General features: G+C 40.2%; 1 protein-coding gene across 3 annotated transcripts in view; it reads right to left on the bottom strand.

The window, feature by feature from the left end:
- The window catches only part of STXBP5 (syntaxin binding protein 5), a 422,331-nt gene that overhangs the window by 204,169 nt on the left and 197,007 nt on the right, over positions 1 to 21,155 (bottom strand). For all 3 annotated transcript variants that reach the window (XM_063443591.1, XM_063443592.1, XM_063443593.1), the window contains exon 5: positions 15,354 to 15,488. In XM_063443591.1, the coding sequence (XP_063299661.1) occupies positions 15,354 to 15,488 (135 nt within the window). The remainder of the gene's footprint in view (positions 1 to 15,353; positions 15,489 to 21,155) is intronic.

The following is a 21,155-nucleotide window of genomic DNA, read 5'->3' as shown; positions in this document are numbered from 1 at the left end:
AAAAAGAAAATTCAAAATATGAAAATGTTTTCAATATATTAAATCATTCGAAAAGTCTATTCAAAAATGTAATGCTGTCATACATGTGCTATATTGCACAATTCTTCAAGAAAAACATCCATTACATTGAGGGGTGAATTAAATGACGGTTAATGTTTCATTATGTGCTCTAGATTTTCTCTTAAAGTATCAGGAATTCTTGTGTTTGGTGATTGTGCAGGATACAAAAGAGATGTAATAACTACAAATATGTATTCCTAACAATATAGTGCCCTAGTAACAATTAAGGTGACTGAGACCCCACTGGTTAAATTACATTTTTCCACTAGCAGTGCTGGTCTCTATTGTGTAGCTCTGTCACTTTGGCGGAGATCGATGATCTTGGCCAATTCAATGCTTTCCCATAGGAAAGCGTTGGGAGGTTATTGTGCATGCAGAGTAAAATGCTGCAAGAATCAGATGGCGTCTGTCACGGCAAGAGTGCATAATTCATTATTGCTCTATGGGATATTGTCCTTTAATGTAATTTGTGTCGTGCATAGATGACCTGCCTGCCTGGTAGAGGTGGTATTGTCAATATCAAAAGGGGTTAATTTGATTGAATGGAGGGTCAGAAGGTTTATAGCCTTAATTCCTCTTTGAAGCCGGGACCCCCATAGAGGTCAGATGACAGAAGGGGTAATGTAAATTGCATAGGAATGTGAAAAGGGTCAGATGGGTTACCATATGGATGGATCCTGTGATTAATCAATGGCTCTGCAAGGTTTGGGATTCTGCACTTGAAAGGCTGAATGTCTGGCTTCAGCCATATGGCCTGTACCTCTTAATTGAGGAGTTAATCTCTTTGATATGTTAATGGCCATTAGCCTTGTTCCAGTATCATATCGAAAAAAGAAAAAAACATTAATATTTACCCACAGAATAATAATTAAAAAGACAGAAGTGGAAACCACCCAGAATACGTATAATGAATAGAATACAAAGGGACAACCTGATATAGGTCAAATTTCCTTGAATGGGATCTGTGTAAAAATTGAAAACACTTTCATAGCGTAAAAAAGTAAATATAAGTAGTGTTTAAAGTGAGATATGAAATGCACTCACAAACAAACGATTATTCAGGCCTTTCACCCTCTCAGGGGTAGTGTGATGAGTAAAGATGTCCTCCGACACGATATATGTGGATGTAAAAAATGCAATATAGTGAAGTATGTTTAGAAATATATAAATTCACATTTATTCATTGCACTTACAAATTAGCAGCATAAAAAAGGCATCTCTCCATAAACATATGGAACTCCTGGTGGTGATAGTCGAGTATCCACAATCCAGAGTCAGGGAGAAGATACAGCATTCAAAATAAAAGTAAATAAAAACAAATATAAGTACATAAGAAGTGTAATTATTACACTTCTTATGTACTTATATTTGTTTTTATTTACTTTTATTTTGAATGCTGTATCTTCTCCCTGACTCTGGATTGTGGATACTCGACTATCACCACCAGGAGTTCCATATGTTTATGGAGAGATGCCTTTTTTATGCTGCTAATTTGTAAGTGCAATGAATAAATGTGAATTTATATATTTCTAAACATACTTCACTATATTGCATTTTTTACATCCACATATATCGTGTCGGAGGACATCTTTACTCATCACACTACCCCTGAGAGGGTGAAAGGCCTGAATAATCGTTTGTTTGTGAGTGCATTTCATATCTCACTTTAAACACTACTTATATTTACTTTTTTACGCTATGAAAGTGTTTTCAATTTTTACACAGATCCCATTCAAGGAAATTTGACCTATATCAGGTTGTCCCTTTGTATTCTATTCATTATACGTATTCTGGGTGGTTTCCACTTCTGTCTTTTTGCTATATATTTCCACAGGTGGTTGTGAAGTTCACCTGGAACTATCTCAGTATACGTGTATTCTCTTAGTGTATATACTTTATTCCTTTGTTTCAGAATAATAATTAAGCCTCATTTTTGTTATATTTGGAATGTGACAAGCGCCATCTTCTAAACAAGCACAAAAATGATTGGCATAACAACTATAGGGAAGGCATTGTGATGTCCGCTATATTGGGTCACAAGTAAGGAGTGTGAAATATCTATGGAATGGAAAAATAAAAAATGTGTAGATGTAATTATTATTTCTGTGGCAAGTACATAAGAGAAGATAGAACCAAATATTTCCATTTGGATTGATGTTGGATTGGGACACAAAGGGGTGGTCGCTTATTGTTTCTATAGATACACCTTAACTCCACCTCTAGGCCAGGCATGGTAATCCACAGGGTATATATCCAATGATACTGAAATGTCTTTGTACTTGCTTGACAGGCCAGAATCTAATTCTAAGCAAGTCACCCTCTTTCTTACCAGAGACCCGTTGGGGCAGAAGTGATTAGTACTTCTGTAATTACATCCCTTTCATTTTTATCTGTTGTTGGTGTAAACAATTTGTTGTCATCTATATTTTTGTATGCACTTTGACTATTTTTTGCTCATAATAAATATATAAATAAAGTTCTGCCTTTGTCTTGTAAAGAATCACTTTACCTGAAGAGACAAATTAGTATTTTGCAGTTACACAGATATTGTGCCAAGTTACATTTGGTGGGTTTTAATTATTAAGGCACCCCATTTATAAATGGTATTGGTGGTGGCAGCGTAAAATAGTAATATTTATATTATTATGCTTAAGTGTGGGTGGCGTTAAGGGGAATTTTGTCATCATTTCCGGTCTTGTGCACACAAATAGTGAACGTTAACCCTTTTGCCACCACAACTACGTCACACACACACACTCTTGAAGTAGGGTGCGTTCGTGACAGTGTCTATAAGGCTATCTCATAGAAATATTGAGTTTTTGGTTGGTGTTTTTTTTTTTACTCTTTTTTTTGTTTTGCGTTACTTATATAATAAATAAAAAATAGGTGAGGGCATGGTTTCAGTTTAATGGGACACTAAAGTCACAAAAGCAACTTTAGCTTAAATCTCCCTGTTCAATTCCCTGTCATTTAGGGGTTAAATCACTATTGTTTCTGTCCATGCCTAGCCACACCTCCCCTGGCTGTAACACAATTTGTAAATCAGATGTTAACTTACTTTAGAAGTTTTTATCCTGATCTGTAAACTGAGCTTTAATCATATACAGAAAGCTCCCCGCAAGGTCTAGCAAGCTATTTAAAGTGCAGGAGATAGGGAATTCTAAATTAAACAGAACTTGTAACAAATGAAGTATAAATATTAGATCTCCCTTTACTGTGTTGCATAAACAGAGTGATTTAACGCCAAGTAATTAAACAGTGAGACTGCAGGGGCATGATCTATACACCGAAACAGCTTCATTAAGCTAAAGTTGTTTTGATGACTAAAGTGTCCCTTTAAGAACCAACGTTATGAACTGGTTAGAAAGTCAAGCATGCAATCTAAAGATTATTAGTCCAAGTATGCAAACAAGAATACATACAGTCTCTTGCTTTCTGACCTGATTGGCATAATTCAATAATTTCTTGGCTTATTTCTAAAATAGCATCATCTATAAAACGCAGCTTTTACTCATGCATGCTATATGAAAATGTAAAGTACAGTACATTATGTTATCTGTATTGGAGCTAGACTGTGAGATATTGCAATATGGGGAAAAAGATCAGTCCAATTTAAGAGCATATCTAAAGTAAACAGAGGAACCGGACATACAATGTAGTTAGTAGGCCATGAATCAATACATACAATAAGATGTAAGAAGGTCACGCTCCAAAGAATCAAAAGACATACCTAATCGTGACAAGTCAAAACTGGCAGATTTAAATATTACAGAATGTGTTATTTAAAGGAAAACTATACTGTTAGAAATACAAACATCTGTTCTTAACACTATAGGGCTGGAGTGGCAGTTTAGGTCCGAGCCTCCCTCGGTTTGCAGTGAAAATGTGTTTAACTTACCTTTTCTCCATTGCCAGGCGGGTCTTGCTGCGAGAGGTACCCCCTATATGGCTGAGATTAAACCCTTAAGGACCGGCCTGTTTTTGCGATGTTTGTACGTTAAGGACCAGAGCAGTTTTAACACTTTTGTGGTGTTTGTGTTTAGCTGTAATTTTCCGCTCTCTCATTTACGGTTCCCATACAAGTTATATATTGTTTTTTTCACGACAAGAAGGGCTTTCTTTACATACCAGTATTTATATTATGTCATATATTGTATTTTAAAAAAATAATAAAATATGGTGAAAAAAAAAAAAAAACATGTTTTTGGACTTTTACTTGAAAAATCTTTTACTTATCTACAAAAGCTAATGAAAAAAACTGCTAAATAGATTCAAAATTTTGTCCCGAGTTTAAAAACACCCAGTGTTTACATGCTTTATTGCTTTTTTTTGCAAGTTATAGGCCTATAAATACAAGTAGGAAATTGCTGTTTCAATATATATATATTTTAAATGTATCAATAGTGACATTGTTACACCGTTATCTGTCATAAATCCCCGAAACACACCTAACATGTACATATTTTTTAAAGTAGACAACCCAGGGTATTCAAAATGGGGTATGTCCAGTCTTTTTTAGTAGCCACCTAGTCACAAACACTGGCCAAAGTTAGCATTTATATTTGTTTGTGTGTTAAAAATGCAAAAAACGCTAAATTTGGCCGGTTTTCGTGACTAAGTGGCTACTAAAAAAGGCTGAACATACCCCATTTGCAATACCTAGGGTTGTCTTCTTTTGCAAATGGTATGCCATCATGGGGCTAATTCTCATTCCTTGGCTACCATACGCTCTCAAAGGCAACCTAACCAATCTGACAAATTTCAATAAAAAAAAAAAAAAGTTAAATCAAGCCTTATTTTTGACCCTGTAACTTTCACAAACACTATAAAACCTCTACATGTGGGGTACTGTTATACTCAGGAGACTTCGCTGAACACAAATATTAGTGTATCAGAACAGTAAAATATATCACAGCAATAATATCCTCAGTGAAAGAGCTGTTTGTGTGTGAAAAATGCAAAAAACTTCACTTTCACTGACAATATCATCGCTGTGATATGTTTTACTGTTTTGAAACACTAATATTTGTGTTCAGCGAAGTCTCCCGAGTAAAACAGTACCCCCATGTACAGGATTTAGGGTGTCATAGAAAGTTACAGGGTTAAACACAGTGCTAGCAAATTAAATTATCTGGACTTTTGGCCTGGGTTGGCAGGCAGGTCCCTCAAATTGCAATCATTAAAATTACTTAATTAGGTAAAAATATTACATAAATATGCACGTAGAATTTTAATATATATACATATTTATGTATTTGACGTCTACGTGTATATTTATGAAATTATTTATGTAATTATGTATGTGGACATATGTATATTTTGTATTATTTTTATTTATTTATTTATACATAGATATATATATATCATTACATTCTAAGTGTATTTTGATATAAATATATATATATCAATATCAAAATACTGTTAGAATAAAATTGAATATATATATATAATTTTTTTTTAATTATTAAAAATGATTTTTATTTTTTGTTATTTATTTTTATTAACATATTTGTATTTTATAATATATATATATATACCATATATATAGTTATTATATATATTGTATATATTTGTGTGTAATTTAAATATAAGTGTATTTTTATATTAATACGTATATATAAATATAAAAATACACTTAGTGTGACATTATATATATTATATATATACATATTATATATAGGTATATATAGATATAATACATGTATATATATCATATATATATACACATATTTTTTTTTTTACACTGATTTCTTTTTTTTTACACTTTATTTTATGATTTTACAGATGCAGGGAGACTGCCTGTCAGCACAGACAGTCCCCCTGCAGGCAGATACACAGACCCCTATTGCGGTCATGTGATCGAGTGATCACATGGCCGTGGGGTCCTGATCTGCCGAGGGGGGACTGCCCGGGCAGACAGGCAGTCCCCCTGGACCGGGAGGAGAGATGATCGCCCCCGTGGGACCGACGGCGATCAGGTAAGTTGCCCAAAACCGTTATGACGGTTCAGGACCGTCAGCGGTCCAAACGCACGTTTTACCGCTGACGGTCCTGAACCGTCAGCGGTCCTTAAGGGGTTAAGCAATCTTGACGATCTCGGCTAATCTAATGTTTTCTCATAGGAAAGCATTGGGAGGCGATTGCGCAGGCATGGCATGATGGCAAAACCCTACCTCTGCACCAGTCAGCATCTCCTCACAGATTAATCTCTATGGAGAGCGTTCAGCTTCTCCATCCAGAGCGTGGAGATGCTAAACGTAGGTGCTGCACACTGTGCAGTTCTGGACTAGTAAGCAGCACTAGTGGCCATCTGAGTGACGGTCACTGGAGATGTCCCTAGGCAGTCATGTAAACACTGCTTTTTTCTCTCTGAAAAGGCAGCATTTACACTAAAAAGCCTGAAGGGACAGGCTGTAGACACAAGAACAACTACAATAAGCTGTAGTGGTTCTGGTGACTATAGTGTCTCTTTAAAAGGCCAATCTAATCACCATAACTATTACAGACCATGTGGTGGAATCTCGGTAAAAATAAATTTAGTAGGCCGAGATTACCACGTGGCATGCGTACGTGCATATGCTGACGTATCGGTCGGTTGGTTGCACGTGGCAAAGATACGATCAGTAGTGTACGGAGCATGTGCAAGAATACCGGATGTAGTATTCCCCTCCTCCATTGTGCTGGACAAGCCATGCGTCAAGCAGGAAGTTAATTCTTATTTGTTTTGATTGGTTAAGAGAATGTGCGGGTGGAGCTTAATATGGGAGGAGTTATGTGCCTATATAAGGAGCCTGCACTATTGTCCGGGGCTCAGAACTTGTTGTATTTTGGTGACATTAGTCCCTCTGAGTCCCGATTGGTGAACCGAATAAAGAATCTCTTCCTTCCTGAAGAAACCTGTGTCCATCTCTCTGTGCTTGGCTTCCGTCAGTTTCTCCGGTATCAACCATTGTAGGGATTACAGCACCAGGGTGCCATCTCGAGGTTTAATGTCAAACTGTTTTCAAGTGGTTTCTTAGGTGTATCATCTGATACAATCAACCAGTGAATGTTTTCCATGTTGTACTGCAACAGCTCTCTCGCATGTGTAAATTATATTCAAAAACAAAAATACAATTGATTCTTCTTCTAACAAACATTTTACACATCAGCAAAAAAATTAAATGCTGTCGCCAAATATGTAGAGTACCACTACTTATGAGTAGAGAATATTAAAGAGATCTATAATTTTACTAAATATGCCAAAAAAACACTCTAATTGGAGCATAAGGCAATTAATGTCATTTTTTCTTGCAGTAATGTAACAAATCTCCTTTACTAAGATGGTATGACTTAGTGCATCATATGGCAATTCAGAGAACAGATGAGCTGTGCCACAGTCAACATGTTGAGGAATTTAAAAGAACAAGCCTTTTTAAGTTAATTTCATAAAATATAGTCTAAATATATGGTATTACATTATAGTCTGCTTGCATGCAGTTATGGTAAGAGAGAAAGAAATGTTATGAAAATGTAACATTTTCATATAAAATACAGCCAAAGATCCAAAGTGGCAAAGCTAGTCATCAGTTGTTTAGACTTAAAGGGACACTCCAGGCACCCAGACCACTTCAGCTAATTGAAGTGGTCTGGGTGCTGTGACCCTTTTGCATGTTTACATTGAAGCTCTAAGTCTACCTTATGTGGCTGTCTAACGGACAGCCACTAGAGGGCTTCCGAAATCCAAACTGACCTTTGGTCAGTTGTAATGCTTTCCTATGGGGAGGTCTAATGCGTGCGTGCAGCCATTGCAGCGCATGCACATTAGGTCTCCCCCGCTGACGACAGGAGTGTGGGCAGAGCCTGACCCCACGCCAAGGGACATTGGCACTGGATTCAGGTAAGTAGCTGAAGGGGTTTTAACCTCTTTAGTGACATGGGAAAGGGGTGCGGAAGGGGGGCACTTCATGATTCTCTAGTGCCAGGATAACGGGTTTGTTTTCCTGGCACTGGAGAGTCCCTTTAATACTTGTATTTATTTACCGTATATACTCGAGTATAAGCCGAGTTTTTCAGCACATTTTTTGTGCTGAAAAACCCCAACTCGGCTTATACTCGAGTCAATAGTCTGTATTATGGCAATTTGCATTGCCATAATACAGACTGGGGCTGTCAGAGCTGTACTTACCTTTCCTGCAGCTCCTGTCAGCTCCCTTCTCCTCTGCGCCGTCCGTTCAGCACCTCGGTCAGCTCCCAGTGTAAATGGCTCTCGCGAGATTTACACTGGGAGCTGACAGAAGAGCTGCACGGACGGCCCAGAGGAGGAGAAGAGAGCTGACAGGAGCTGCAGGAAAGGTAAGTACAGCTCTGACAGCCCCCTTCTCCCCCCACTGAACTGCCAATGCTGGACCACCAGGGAAGGAGCCCCCCTCCCTGCCATGAATCAAGCAGGGAGGGGGGACGAAAAAAAAATAAATGAATAATAAATAATACAAATAATAATAATAAAATAAAAGTTAATTAAATTAAATAATAAGAAATAATAAATAAAAAAAATAAAATATTTTTTTTTAAAAATAATAAAATTGCCCACCCCCCACCAAGGCTCTTCAACACACACACACACACACACTGCACTCATACACACTGCACTCATACACACACTGCACTCATACACACACTGCACTCATACACACACTGCACTCATACACACACTGCACTCATACACACACTGCACTCATACGCACTGCACTCATACACACTGCACTCATACACACTGCACTCATACACACTGCACTCATACACACTGCACTCATACACACTGCACTCATACACACTGCACTCATACACACTGCACTCATACACACTGCACTCATACACACACTGCACTACTACACACACTGCACTCATACGCACACGCTGCACTCATACGCACACGCTGCACTCATACGCACACGCTGCACTCATACGCACACGCTGCACTCATACACACACACACTGCACTACTACACACACTGCACTACTACACACACTGCACTCATACGCACACGCTGCACTCATACGCACACGCTGCACTCATACGCACACGCTGCACTCATACGCACACGCTGCACTCATACGCACACGCTGCACTCATACACACACACTGCATTCATACACACACTGCATTCATTATACACACACACTGCATTCATTATACACACACTGTAAATAAATATTCAATTAATATATTTTTGTAGGATCTAATTTTATTTAGAAATTTACCAGTAGCTGCTGCATTTCCCACCCTAGTCTTATATTCGAGTCAATAAGATTTCCCAGTTTTTTGGGGTAAAATTAGGGGCCTCGGCTTATATTCGGGTCGGCTTATACTCGAGTATATACGGTAATTCTGCTATAAGATTCTGGAGTCAAAATTAAATGCATAGTACCATTTTGGAACACCAAAAGAGCAATGCAGTTATAAGTATGCAGCATAGTGTTGTTCATAATGGCACAGTTTTAAAGATTACTTCCAAATTACTTCTAGGGAAAGAGCTCTGCGCACCACCTTCCCACCTCACGCTGTGCCGCCTTATGGTAGTGCTGGCCCTGATTAGTCAGACCCCATGAATGTGTACAATAATGTGCATATTAAAAGTATCAAAATCTTAAAAGCCTAATGTATTCCCCCAGAAAATAAAGGAAGAAAAAAACAAATCTAAGCAGTTTCATTTATTATGATGTTATGATGACACACACAAAATCTAAGGGCTATTTATGTATTTCTATCAAATCTTTACCTTGCCAATAATAAAGCAGCAGATCATTCAACTTAATCTAAAGAAAAATTAAATTTCCTATATTGAATAAGAACCATCTTTATAAATGTAAACTTCTGGTTCATTATGAAAGCAAAATGTGGGGCAAACATCTAATGTACTCCCATAAATTCATCTCCGCACTTGTGAAAGGGAATCTGCACTGGAGTAGCCAGCCATCGCAGCTCCTGCCCTTGACCTGTACCTGGCCAGCCCCATCCTCACTGTACCCCAAGGAAGCCACCCACACTTAGATCTACACAGAGCTGCAGAATAAGCTCATACAAATAATACACAGCCCAAACACACACAATCCCCACAAACACAACACCACTGACAATCCACATACAGGCACACAACCCTACAAACAGCCTCTCACATGCAATACCACAAGCAGCCCCATACATACACACAATGTGACATCATCCAGACACACAATTCCACAAGCAGCCCCCATACACAGACCCCATTCATTCAGGTATCATACACAATATTACAAACTACTCATGAACATATAAAAGAGCTCCAATGCACAAATAAAAGTTACAAAGCAATTGCAGCTCCCATAAATAACACAAGCATAATGCAGCAATGATAAATAGGCCATTCCGAGTGAAATACTCGGATACTACTGTATTTTAATAAGGATTGAGGTCCCGATTTAATATTTTTAGAATATATATATATATATATATATATATATATATATATATATATATATATACATACATACATACATACATACATACATACACACACTATATATATATAAATAAAAAACATTGGACCAACACATCGAGCAACCTTAAGATCTTGTTTTGGCACGGTATGACAAACGTTACCTACCCCGGACCGAGAATTTCAAGGTTAACGTGGTTCTGAAAGTCTATTACTCTGACTACAGGTCAAACCTCTAAGTTACTAAAGCAAAGCTTTGGTATCTTGTCCCTTTTAGATGTGATACATATCCTTTATTCATGTGGAGTAAAAAGGGGATTACCTATTCCAGAGCACAGAGTAAGGATAGGTCACAGGTATGACTAAAATGTCAATGTTTTAAACATGGTAGACACTCATGGTAGGAAATAGTTGTTCAATGCGCAAGGGGAGACAATTAAGAGCAAATTTGTACCATATATACTCGAGTATAAGACGAGTTTTTCGGCACATTTTTTGTGCTGAAAAACCCGCACTCGTCTTATACTCGAGTCAATGTCTGTATTATGGCAACTTACATTGCCATAATACAGACCAGGATCGCCGGGCTCATTACAAGCCCGGGAGTCCTGTTGGGGGCTGGCAGCTTCTGTCAGCTCCTTTCTCCTCCGTTCCGATCAGCTACCCACTGTAAGTCTCGCGAGAGCCGTGGCAACGCTCCGCGCGGCACTCAGAACGCAGTGGACAGAGGAGAAGGGAGCGGACAGGAGCTGCAGGAAAGGTAACAGTTCGCTCCAAGCCCCCCTCCTGCACAGCCCATCCACTGGACCACCAGGGAATAATATAGCCCCCCTCCCTGGCCATGTATCAAGCAGGGAGGGGGGGGACAAAAAAATAAAATACTAATTTTAATAATAATAATCTAATTAAATTATAATACTAAGAAAATAAAAAATGTATTAATATTAAAATAAAATGTAATATTAAAATAATAATAAAAATATTATAAAAATGCCCACCCCCCCCCACCAAGGTTACACACACTACATTCATTCACACACACACACACACTGCATTCATACACACACACAGCATTATATACGCACACACACAGCATTCATACACACACACACACTGCATTCATACACACACACACACACTGCATTATATACACACACTGTAAATAAATATTCAATTAATATAAATTTTTTGGGATCTAGTTTTATTTAGAAATTTACCAGTAGCTGCTGTGCTGCATTTCCCACCCTAGTCTTATACTTGAGTCAATACGTTTTTCCATTTTTGGGGGGTAAAATTAGGGGCCTCGACTTTTATTTGGGTCGACTTATACTCTAGTATATACGGTAATTCAATTTGTAATTAAAAAATATATACATATTGTAACTTTTCTAACCAATAAATAGAATGTTATATTTTGACAGGTTCCCATCCTAGATTAATTTTATTTTGAAGAATCTTGTTTTTTTTTTATTCTAGTTGGACACTACAATCAGAATGGGGTATTCACAAACCTGGGGCAGTAAAATAGAATGTTGCCAATGATAGCCGAATTTCCAGGTTAAAAATCGCTTCTAGAGGAGAACAGCGACAGTTGCAGCAAATATGTGATTAGTTAGATTAGCCTTATTATACCCATGCAGAATTTCTATAACTCTCTGCATGGTCTATCAAACAAATAACACAACTGTACCTTAAACTCATTAATTATAATGACACCTGATAAATTAATAAGGTGGAAATGCTTTGGACAATTAACTGTAGCAAGTCTTTGCAATTAATGAATTCATGTTAGAGGTATGCCAAGCATCTAGGCTTTATTCCTGCTCGAAGCTTAAATAAGAACTCCATGGCAGTTATAGGATCATCTTGAAAGACATTAACCTGACAGCCAAAGGGTCCTGTCCGTTATAATTGCTTAGCACGAATAGAGTTAGGGCATGACTTAGCAAACATAGCTGACTGTTGAGGGTAATAGTAATTTGCAAGGTGAGTTTGGCCTAATATTTTACTGTGCCTTTCTGCCAGCCCACCCCCCTCCCCCAACTTTTAATTAGTACGAAACCCCAACTTCAACCTCCCGCAGTTGGCACAATCACTGTTCATATATTACTGTTCTCACAAGCTGTCAACGGTTGCACTTTATTTTTTTGCTGACAAGCTGAAACTGCATCTTTGGCACTTAAAGTATCTTATTAATATTAATCATTAATATTGTGCAATGTAACTATATATTTATTCTTCAACATTTTTTATTGAGGGCTAAACAATATAAGTACAATATCGAAAATATCCTAGGCATATTGCAATACAAAAAAGTAATCGCTAAAGGAAAAAAGAAATGAGGAGAGCAAAAAAAATCCCCAACAGTGGCAAATCATACATAGGTAACACTTCAAAAATTGTTGCCGAAATTTGGTAAACGTGAGGACATTTTCTGTCTATGTAGGGGATATTTAGAGATATACATTTTAATAACAAAATAGTTATGGGTTTTTTCGCTTTTTCTTTTCTACATTTTGGGGGTGAATATTTGTAGGCTAAGAGGCCTTCATCTCTGAAGAATATGCTAATGAAAGTCCTATCATCTCTGTACTCAAGCATGAGAAACAGGGGTCTACAGCAAGATTTTCCACAGATCTTCTGCATACACAACATGGTGCCCTAGGCATCTATTGTGCATCATGTGACAGACTGCCTTTTCCATCAGCCTTCGAAAGTGATGACTGATATAGTAAGGTACGACAAGCAGAAGTAACCATTGTTTTTTTGTCATAATCTGTGTCCAGAAGGTAAAAATTCACTATTTTGTATTATGTACATCTGTGGATTGTGATGGAATTTCATTGATTCCAACATAATATACATGGTTTTCATTAAAATTATATCTTTCTGGAAAGCACGGAAGTGACTGTGCTCCTTTAAATGCAGATCTGAATTAATATCATGTGAATGAACTGGATGAAGTAGTCTTTACCAATCTAAACACACATACATAATTGTTCACTTAACGGAGAAGAGAAATAAAATTTAAGACAAAAAGGCTGAATTGTAAATGTTCTCCAACTTGGTTATATTTCCAGCCAGGCTATGTCCAATATTCCAATTTGTCCAATATTCTAAATTTAGTGAGTAAAGCCCACAGAGCTATTGGAGAGCATAGTAAAACCTCTTGTTAATAAGCGACTACATCTGTTTAACAGTCTTATTAGAACTACATGATAGAAAAGTAAAAAAAATATGATTTTCTAGGTATGGCAAGACTGGTTCTATTTGGCAACCAATCTTTGGACTGTGGATTTTGGACTTCTAACGTAACCTTCTTGGTCACTAAAGTCCTAGGTAAACATTTTATCAGTTCACAATTAGTTAAGATTAAGGCTCACCCTATAAGTTTCCAGTCTACATATTATTTGACTACTTGAAGGTCCAATGTGTATATAGCATTCCTGACAATTCTTTTTTTTTTTTTCTTTTTCTTTGGCTCCTGTGACGTCGGACGTGGGAGCTGACGTCGGCGGGGGAGGAGAGGTCACCAGCACAGAGGGAGCCCGGCGCTGGAATAAGGTAAGCTGCTGAAGGGGTTTCAACCCCTTCAGCGCAACGGGAGGGGGACCCCGAGGGTGGGGGCACCCTCAGGGTACTATAGTGTCAAGAAAACCGCTTTGTTTTCCTGACACTATAGTGATCCTTTAAGAGCATTTGATTGGAAAAGCACTGCATTTGCCATGTGTGAGCTTCTTGCCCACAATGCTTCTCTGTGATGAACATTGGAATGGATGAGAGGTCGAAAGACTTCTACATTCTTGCTCATGATAAAAAATTAAAAAAAAAAGCAGACCAGACGACTGCAATGACTGCTGGAAACAAGGTAAGTAAAATATATTAATGTTGCATTTTCTGAAATAAAATGGGGTGGGCAGATGTCCGTGTAATGGAAAACAACTTACAATCCCCCCCCCACAAAAAATAAAAGATGATTGTTTTCAGTACTATAGACTCTCTTGAACCATTTATTATTTTTATTTTTTGTATTTGTTTGGCTTTATTGCGGTTTGCCCATGAGTAATTCGCATTCTAACTACTCCAACAATCCTGCCATTCCTTCCAGAACCTCTTGCCATTTCTAAAAACACAGAAAACCTGTACGCCTTTACTGTTATTGAATGTATCCAGCACTTTGCCAATTAAACAGTATTTTTTATTTGGTGCCAGCTGGACGTTGTTGACACAGCTGGTAAAATAGTTTAGTGCTATGTCAAGATGTAAATGGTAACATTTAACGAGGTAGAGTAGTGCAAATGGCATTTCTTTGTATGTTTGTCAAACATCGCTCCACACCTTGACCTTACCATGGTCTAGTTAATTCTGCATTTCCATGCATAGTAACTGCCTGCTCCAATACTTTCCTGTGAAACACAGCCCAGGTCTATTTTTAGCTTTGTTAAAACAGGCGAGCACATAAATTCTGGGATTTTACCCAAGAGTAGTTTTAATAAAATCATGCAGCTGTCAGATGCTGTAAAAAATGCCATAGTGCATAATGGTAACTTGGTAGCAGGATTATGCCATAGAAAACGCTCGTAGTGATTTTTATCTGCTCAGCTTTCTCGACAGCCAGCATTCAGGCCTCCAAAAAGTAATTAGCTCTCAGAGCAAGAATTGACGTCTATAAACTGATAATCTAGTCAGGCATCAGATTCTCTGCAACCAATTAGAGGGAATTTAAGCATCTTTAACTTGGCACTGTGCCATTACTTCCAGAGGGCTGCTCGGAGCAACATCATGCAACGCTGGCACAAATATTCTCATTAATGTCACGGACTACGTAAAACTTACAGTTCAATGGCTTTATTCCACATGATGACGTAGCCTGAGAGAGTGAATGACTCCACGTTGACAATGTGTATATTTCCCTTTTCGGTGCCCACATAGAGCCATTTGCTCTGGAAAGGCAGGTGGCAAAATGTTATCCTAGGTAAAGGGAAACATATATATATATATATATATTATTAAATAAAAATTCACTCAAAAGAAAAAACAACAACTCAACAATGTTACATATCTAGTCAACAAGCAGTATATACCAAGAGATACATTATATTGTGTTTTTTTTTTTTTTTATATTTGCCCTCTACATTAACTTTTTTTTAATTCTTCATTATTCCCTTTTGTACAATTCCATTTCAGTTAAAATAACATTTTTAACAAGTTTGTGTGTGTATTTGTTTAAGCCTGTAGAGAATGATGGTAAAATAGGGACAGAGAGGGGCTGAAAGATTGGGGCAGAGAACAGGAGAATGAGATTAGAGATGAGAAAACAGAAAGAGAATTAAAAAAAAAAAAAAAAATGTAGAATAAACTAGCATAACAGAGAAAAATCATCCCAGAAAAGAATACATTTTAAGGTCACTTCAAGGCCAAACCAACAAATAATTCATAGTTGGGTTTGGCTGATTAACTGACAATTCTTTCTAGACCAATCACTCTGTTTTCCTGCAGAATAACACTTGTCACCCTTATCAATCTTTTAATCACTAAGAGACAGAAGGTCGGAAATGATACAAATAATAATACACTTTAGCATTTTATCATCTGAAGGTACATCCTGTGCTTTCTTGTTTATTGCACTGTATATGGAAGCTTCCAAGATACCAAATTATTAATTTGTCTAATGTCATCTGGGGTCAAATGAATGCATACATTATAGCTAGTTAGTTATAATGCAGTTATTCAGCAGTTAAATGGTAAGATTTTCTATGGAATTGTATGGCAAATTGAAAGAAAGATAAACAGACATGTTGGGCCTGTACACCAGAACAATCTAAGCATATGCCCAATGTAACCAGCACACAATGACTTATCTTGGTCTGAGATTATGCTACATGTTACATTAGAGGAAGGGGAGGAATGGATGGTTGGATAGAGGAAGGGGAGGGAGGGTTAGAGGAAGGGAGGGTTAGAGGAAGGGAGGGTTAGAGGAAGGGAGGGTTTGAAGGGAGCGAGGGTTGGATAGAGGAAGGGGAGGAACGGATGCTTGGATAGAGGAAAGAGAGGATGGGAGGGTTGGATAGAGGGAGGGGGAGAGGGATTGGATAGAGGGAGGGGGAGAGGGATTGGATAGAGGGAGGGGGAGAGGGATTGGATAGAGGGAGGGGGAGAGGGGTTGAACAGAGGGAGGGGGAGAGGGGTTGAACAGAGGGAGGGGGAGAGGGATGAACAGAGGGAGGGGGAGAGGGGGTGAACAGAGGGAGGGGGAGAGGGGTTGAACAGAGGGAGGGGGAGAGGGGTTGAACAGAGGGAGGGGAGAGGGGTTGAACAGAGGGAGGGGGAGAGGGGACAGAGGGAGGGGGAGAGGGGACAGAGGGAGGTGGAGAGGGGTTGAACAGAGGGAGGGGGAGAGGGATGAACAGAGGGAGGGGTAGAGGGATGAACAGAGGGAGGGGGAGAGGGATGAACAGAGGGAGGGGGAGAGGGATGAACAGAGGGAGGGGGAGAGGGGTGAACAGAGGGAGGGGGAGAGGGGTTGAACAGAGGGAGGGGGAGAGGGGTTGAACAGAGGGAGGGGGAGAGGGGACAGAGGGAGGGGGAGAGGGGTTGAACAGAGGGAGGGGGAGAGGGGTTGAACAGAGGGAGGGGGAGAGGGGTTGAACAGAGGGAGGGGGAGAGGGGTTGAACAGAGGGAGGGAGAGAGGTGGTGAACAGAGGGAGGGGGAGGGGTGTTAAACAGAGGGAGGGGAGTTGAACTGAGTGAGGTGGGTTGAACAGAGGGAGGGGAGGGAGGAGGGGTTGGACAGGGGGAGGGGAATTAGTGTGGGGTTGAATAGAGGGAGGCGAGGTAATGGGGGGTTGCATTACGGATAAGCATACCAGCCAAAGAAACATCCTGATCCGGGGCGAAGGTAGCAGACTTCTTTGCTACCTCCCGTGTTGCCCAGGTGGGATCTCAAGATAGCGGACTGTAGCGCACACATATTCTGGGAACACAACCGAGCTTAGAGGCTATGATACAGCTCAAATCACTGCAAGCTGATACTGCTGAGATCCTGGCTAAACTTTCTGAAGTCTGCACATACCTCGCCAGTGAAATAGCTTGCACCACCAGTAAGTTAATGATCAAAAACCACGATTTGGGCAACAGGATGGCAATCTTAGAGCAGAGTAGAGCTGAATGGTGATTCTGCCGCATTTCTATGTAACTTTGGGATCTAGGCACTTATTGATAAATTACCAGAGGGAATGTACCCACACACCACAGGATATTGAGTCACCTGATCTTATTGTCTTCCACAATTTAAGAGGAGAGAACAAGAGAGACCAGGAACCCAATGGCACAATAACTAAATTCTTTATTATAAAAAAGTTTGCCAGAAGCATGGTCGGCGCGGGGGAGGTGGCTGCCCCCCTGCCAACATCAACAGCAGAAATCTCGGAAAAGGGCCCTTGTTCCCCCCCTATGGACCTTTGGGGTTATCCCAGTCCCAGGAGGGCACCTCCATACTGTGGGACGGCGTCCCTGGACGCAACTAGCTAACCCCCCAAATGGTGGCAACCAATACTGGGCCACCCGACATAGCAACAGGGTCGACACGTCCACTCGTTAAACATATAATTGTATCTAAGCCAGCAATGTCTACTATAGCCTGTTTAATTTAATTTTCATGCTTAATGTTAATAATCCACTGACATAGCTACCTACACTTGTTTATATCTATACCTTAAAAATATGCCATTACTTCAATCCCATATCTGTGAATTACTGTGATATCAATGTGCTTACAAATGCTGTTGTGGATTTGTAAGAAGTTTTGTTATGCCGTGCACAATAAAAATAAAGAATTAGAAAAAAAAAAAAAAAAAAGGTTTGCAAGTGGCAAGTATTCCACTTGGGTAACTCACAATCACGCTACGAGACACACTCGCCCAAATACACAAGATTCTTCCAGGTTCCCAGTCACCTGAGGTTCTAAGGTTTGCCTCACCATGATCCGCTTCGCCCACTTCCCATGGCCTTCATCTGACCATAATTTAATTCTAAGTGTATGAGATCTCCTCATAGGACAGCACTGACTCAATGCTTCCTATAGCCAATTCTGAAAACGCTGGACATCCTCATGCAATGTGTTTGCACTTTTCCTCAACCATATTAATTTATACCAACAATGGGAGCAGGGGAGGGCTGGCAGCCTCAGGCCTGGGGGGCAAATCCAGTCAAGTGGCCCATTGCACCACCGGATCAGCTAACCATCCTTGCTCACCTTTTCCTGGTTTTAGAATGGATATTGATGTTATGCTAATCAGTAGCTCTTTGCCATACCAACTCCTTCGTGGCTCCGACTTTCAATGTTGTCAGAGCGCAGGCTGAGAATCTCTGAGCCTGTGCTCTGACTCACTAATTGAGCACCAGAACCACGAGGGAGAGGATATCATCTAAGGCACCTACTGCTGGTGTGCACCAGTGGACCACCAGGTTGTTTTGGCCGCCGGGCGCATCTGTTGTCATGGCACCCTGCATGACCATACAACTTGCACAGCCCAAAGGCTGGCCCTGCTGACAGACACCCTGGCACTCACTCAATAATTTTCAAAACAACAGCACATGGAGAGACAATATAGTATAAAAATAGCCAGGTGCAAACCATATAAACACTCCCTCGAATGTTTCAAATATCCAAATATCTATAGAATACAGAATGCACACCATAACAATCTAAAAAAACTTTGCTTTATTATGTACAAAAAGTACCAAAGTGAAAACATACAGAAAAAAATAAACACAATGACAGAAGCAAGGGCAAATACAATAAAGTAAATAAAGTAAAGTAAATTACCCCAAAAAAATTCTTATAAGCCACAAGACGGGGGGTTTGGTGACTCGTGTTTCTGTCTTGTGGCTTGTAAGAAATTTTTTTTGGTAATTTACCATTACTTTATTGTATTTGCCCTTGCTTCTGTCATTGTGTTTATTTTTTTCTGTATGTTTTCACTTTGGTACTTTTTGTACATAATAAAGCAAAGTTTTTTGAGATTGTTATAGTATGCATTCTATATTCTATAGATACTCACTCTCAATAACACACACAAACCCTGGCAGACACAGACACACACACACACACACTGAGGTACAAATGTTTTTAGTTTTTTTTTATACTACTATACATTAAATAAAATATCAATGTCCCCCCCCTCTCCCCCACCACCCTTCTTCTTACCTTTGGTGAAAGAAGAGGGGGACACAGCCAGCCCTGGTGGACCAGTTGTGAGTTCTGTACAGCCTGCAGCTCGTCTGGCTGCAGGCTGTCTCCTGTCCTCCTGCACACAGAATGATGTGTGGAGCATTGCCATGGTAATGCGCGGCATTGCTCCACACAGTCTGCTTGCGGGTCGGCCTCTTCTGCAGCCCTGGCTCCTAGCGTCCCTCTCTCACCGATCGAAGGGAGATCTCCCTCACCGGCCCAAGGGGGCCCACAGCCAGAAAACAGGGCTGCCTCCCCATTGGTCGGCAGGGGAGATCAAAGGATCTCCCCTGTCAGCCAGGCACACTGTGCAGCGTGGTGGGGCCCCTATGCCTGTGGGGCCCCCGGCTACTGCCCAGCATGCCTACGCGGAAAAACAGCGCTGACAGACACACATACACAGACTAACTTCCAGACACACTCACTGACCGACAAGACACACACTCACACACACTTACTTTCAGACACACACACACACACACAAATTATTTTTTTTTCCCTTGTTGCTCCTACCTTTAGGAGTCCCCTGGGTACTCTCTCCGGGATCCAGTGGCTTACATCATGATCTTCCTGCTCCTCTCTGCTCCCTCACACTGTTTAGTGATGCAGGGCCGGAATGACGTCATATTCTGTCTCCCGGCATCATCAGAAAGGGTTCGCAAGGGAGCAGGAAGGTCAGCAGAGGCAGTGCTCCCTCGCCGGCGCCTGCCTCCTCCTTAACCCGGCCCATGCATTGCTGCAGAATAGGCACCTGTCATCTGGGACAAGCAGGTGCCTACTCTGCCTTGCTACGGGGGCGCCCTTAGGTGGCCTGCTGGCCACCTGCTGGGCTCCATGTGACAGGCCATTGGCCTGCTCCACGTGGCACTCCCCACCTCCCAGCAGCCGTTTTTCAAATTATTTAGGGCGGCCTAGGGGGCAATTGCCTCCCTGCCCCCCAGCCCGCCCCTGAATGGGTGACTGTGATAAGCAGACAATCAGCAAATCCCCACCTTCCACTGATGCTCAAGCTAATGATTCTTCTTTAACACCAGGGTACTCCAGACACTAACCAATTAATTGAAAGCAAGTGGATAAAATGCTCACTGTGTCCCTTTAATTATTCACTCCATTTTCATACAGGCAGATTCCCTGTTCAAATCCCACCCACTGTTTTATACATTGCCATGAAGCAAAAGGACGAGGAAAGAAAAGTACTCCAGAACATTTCATACCAAGTGGAAAAATGTGTTCCCGTATGAGAAGTCTGAAGATGTATTATCATGTGTAGGGGTGGATGGGATCCCAAGTGACGTTCCCCTTACCCACAAACTGAGATTGCAGCTACATGACTCTACTGCCCTTGTAACACGATTACTTGTCAGCCTCATGTCCCTGCTAATCTACTAGACAGTGATATACTGTC

The sequence above is a fragment of the Pelobates fuscus genome, chromosome 2 (genome assembly GCF_036172605.1).
Source record: "Pelobates fuscus isolate aPelFus1 chromosome 2, aPelFus1.pri, whole genome shotgun sequence".
NCBI classification, from domain to species: domain Eukaryota; kingdom Metazoa; phylum Chordata; class Amphibia; order Anura; family Pelobatidae; genus Pelobates; species Pelobates fuscus.
Note: the sequence above shows the minus strand (reverse complement) of the source record. Positions and strands in the feature narration are given on the sequence as shown.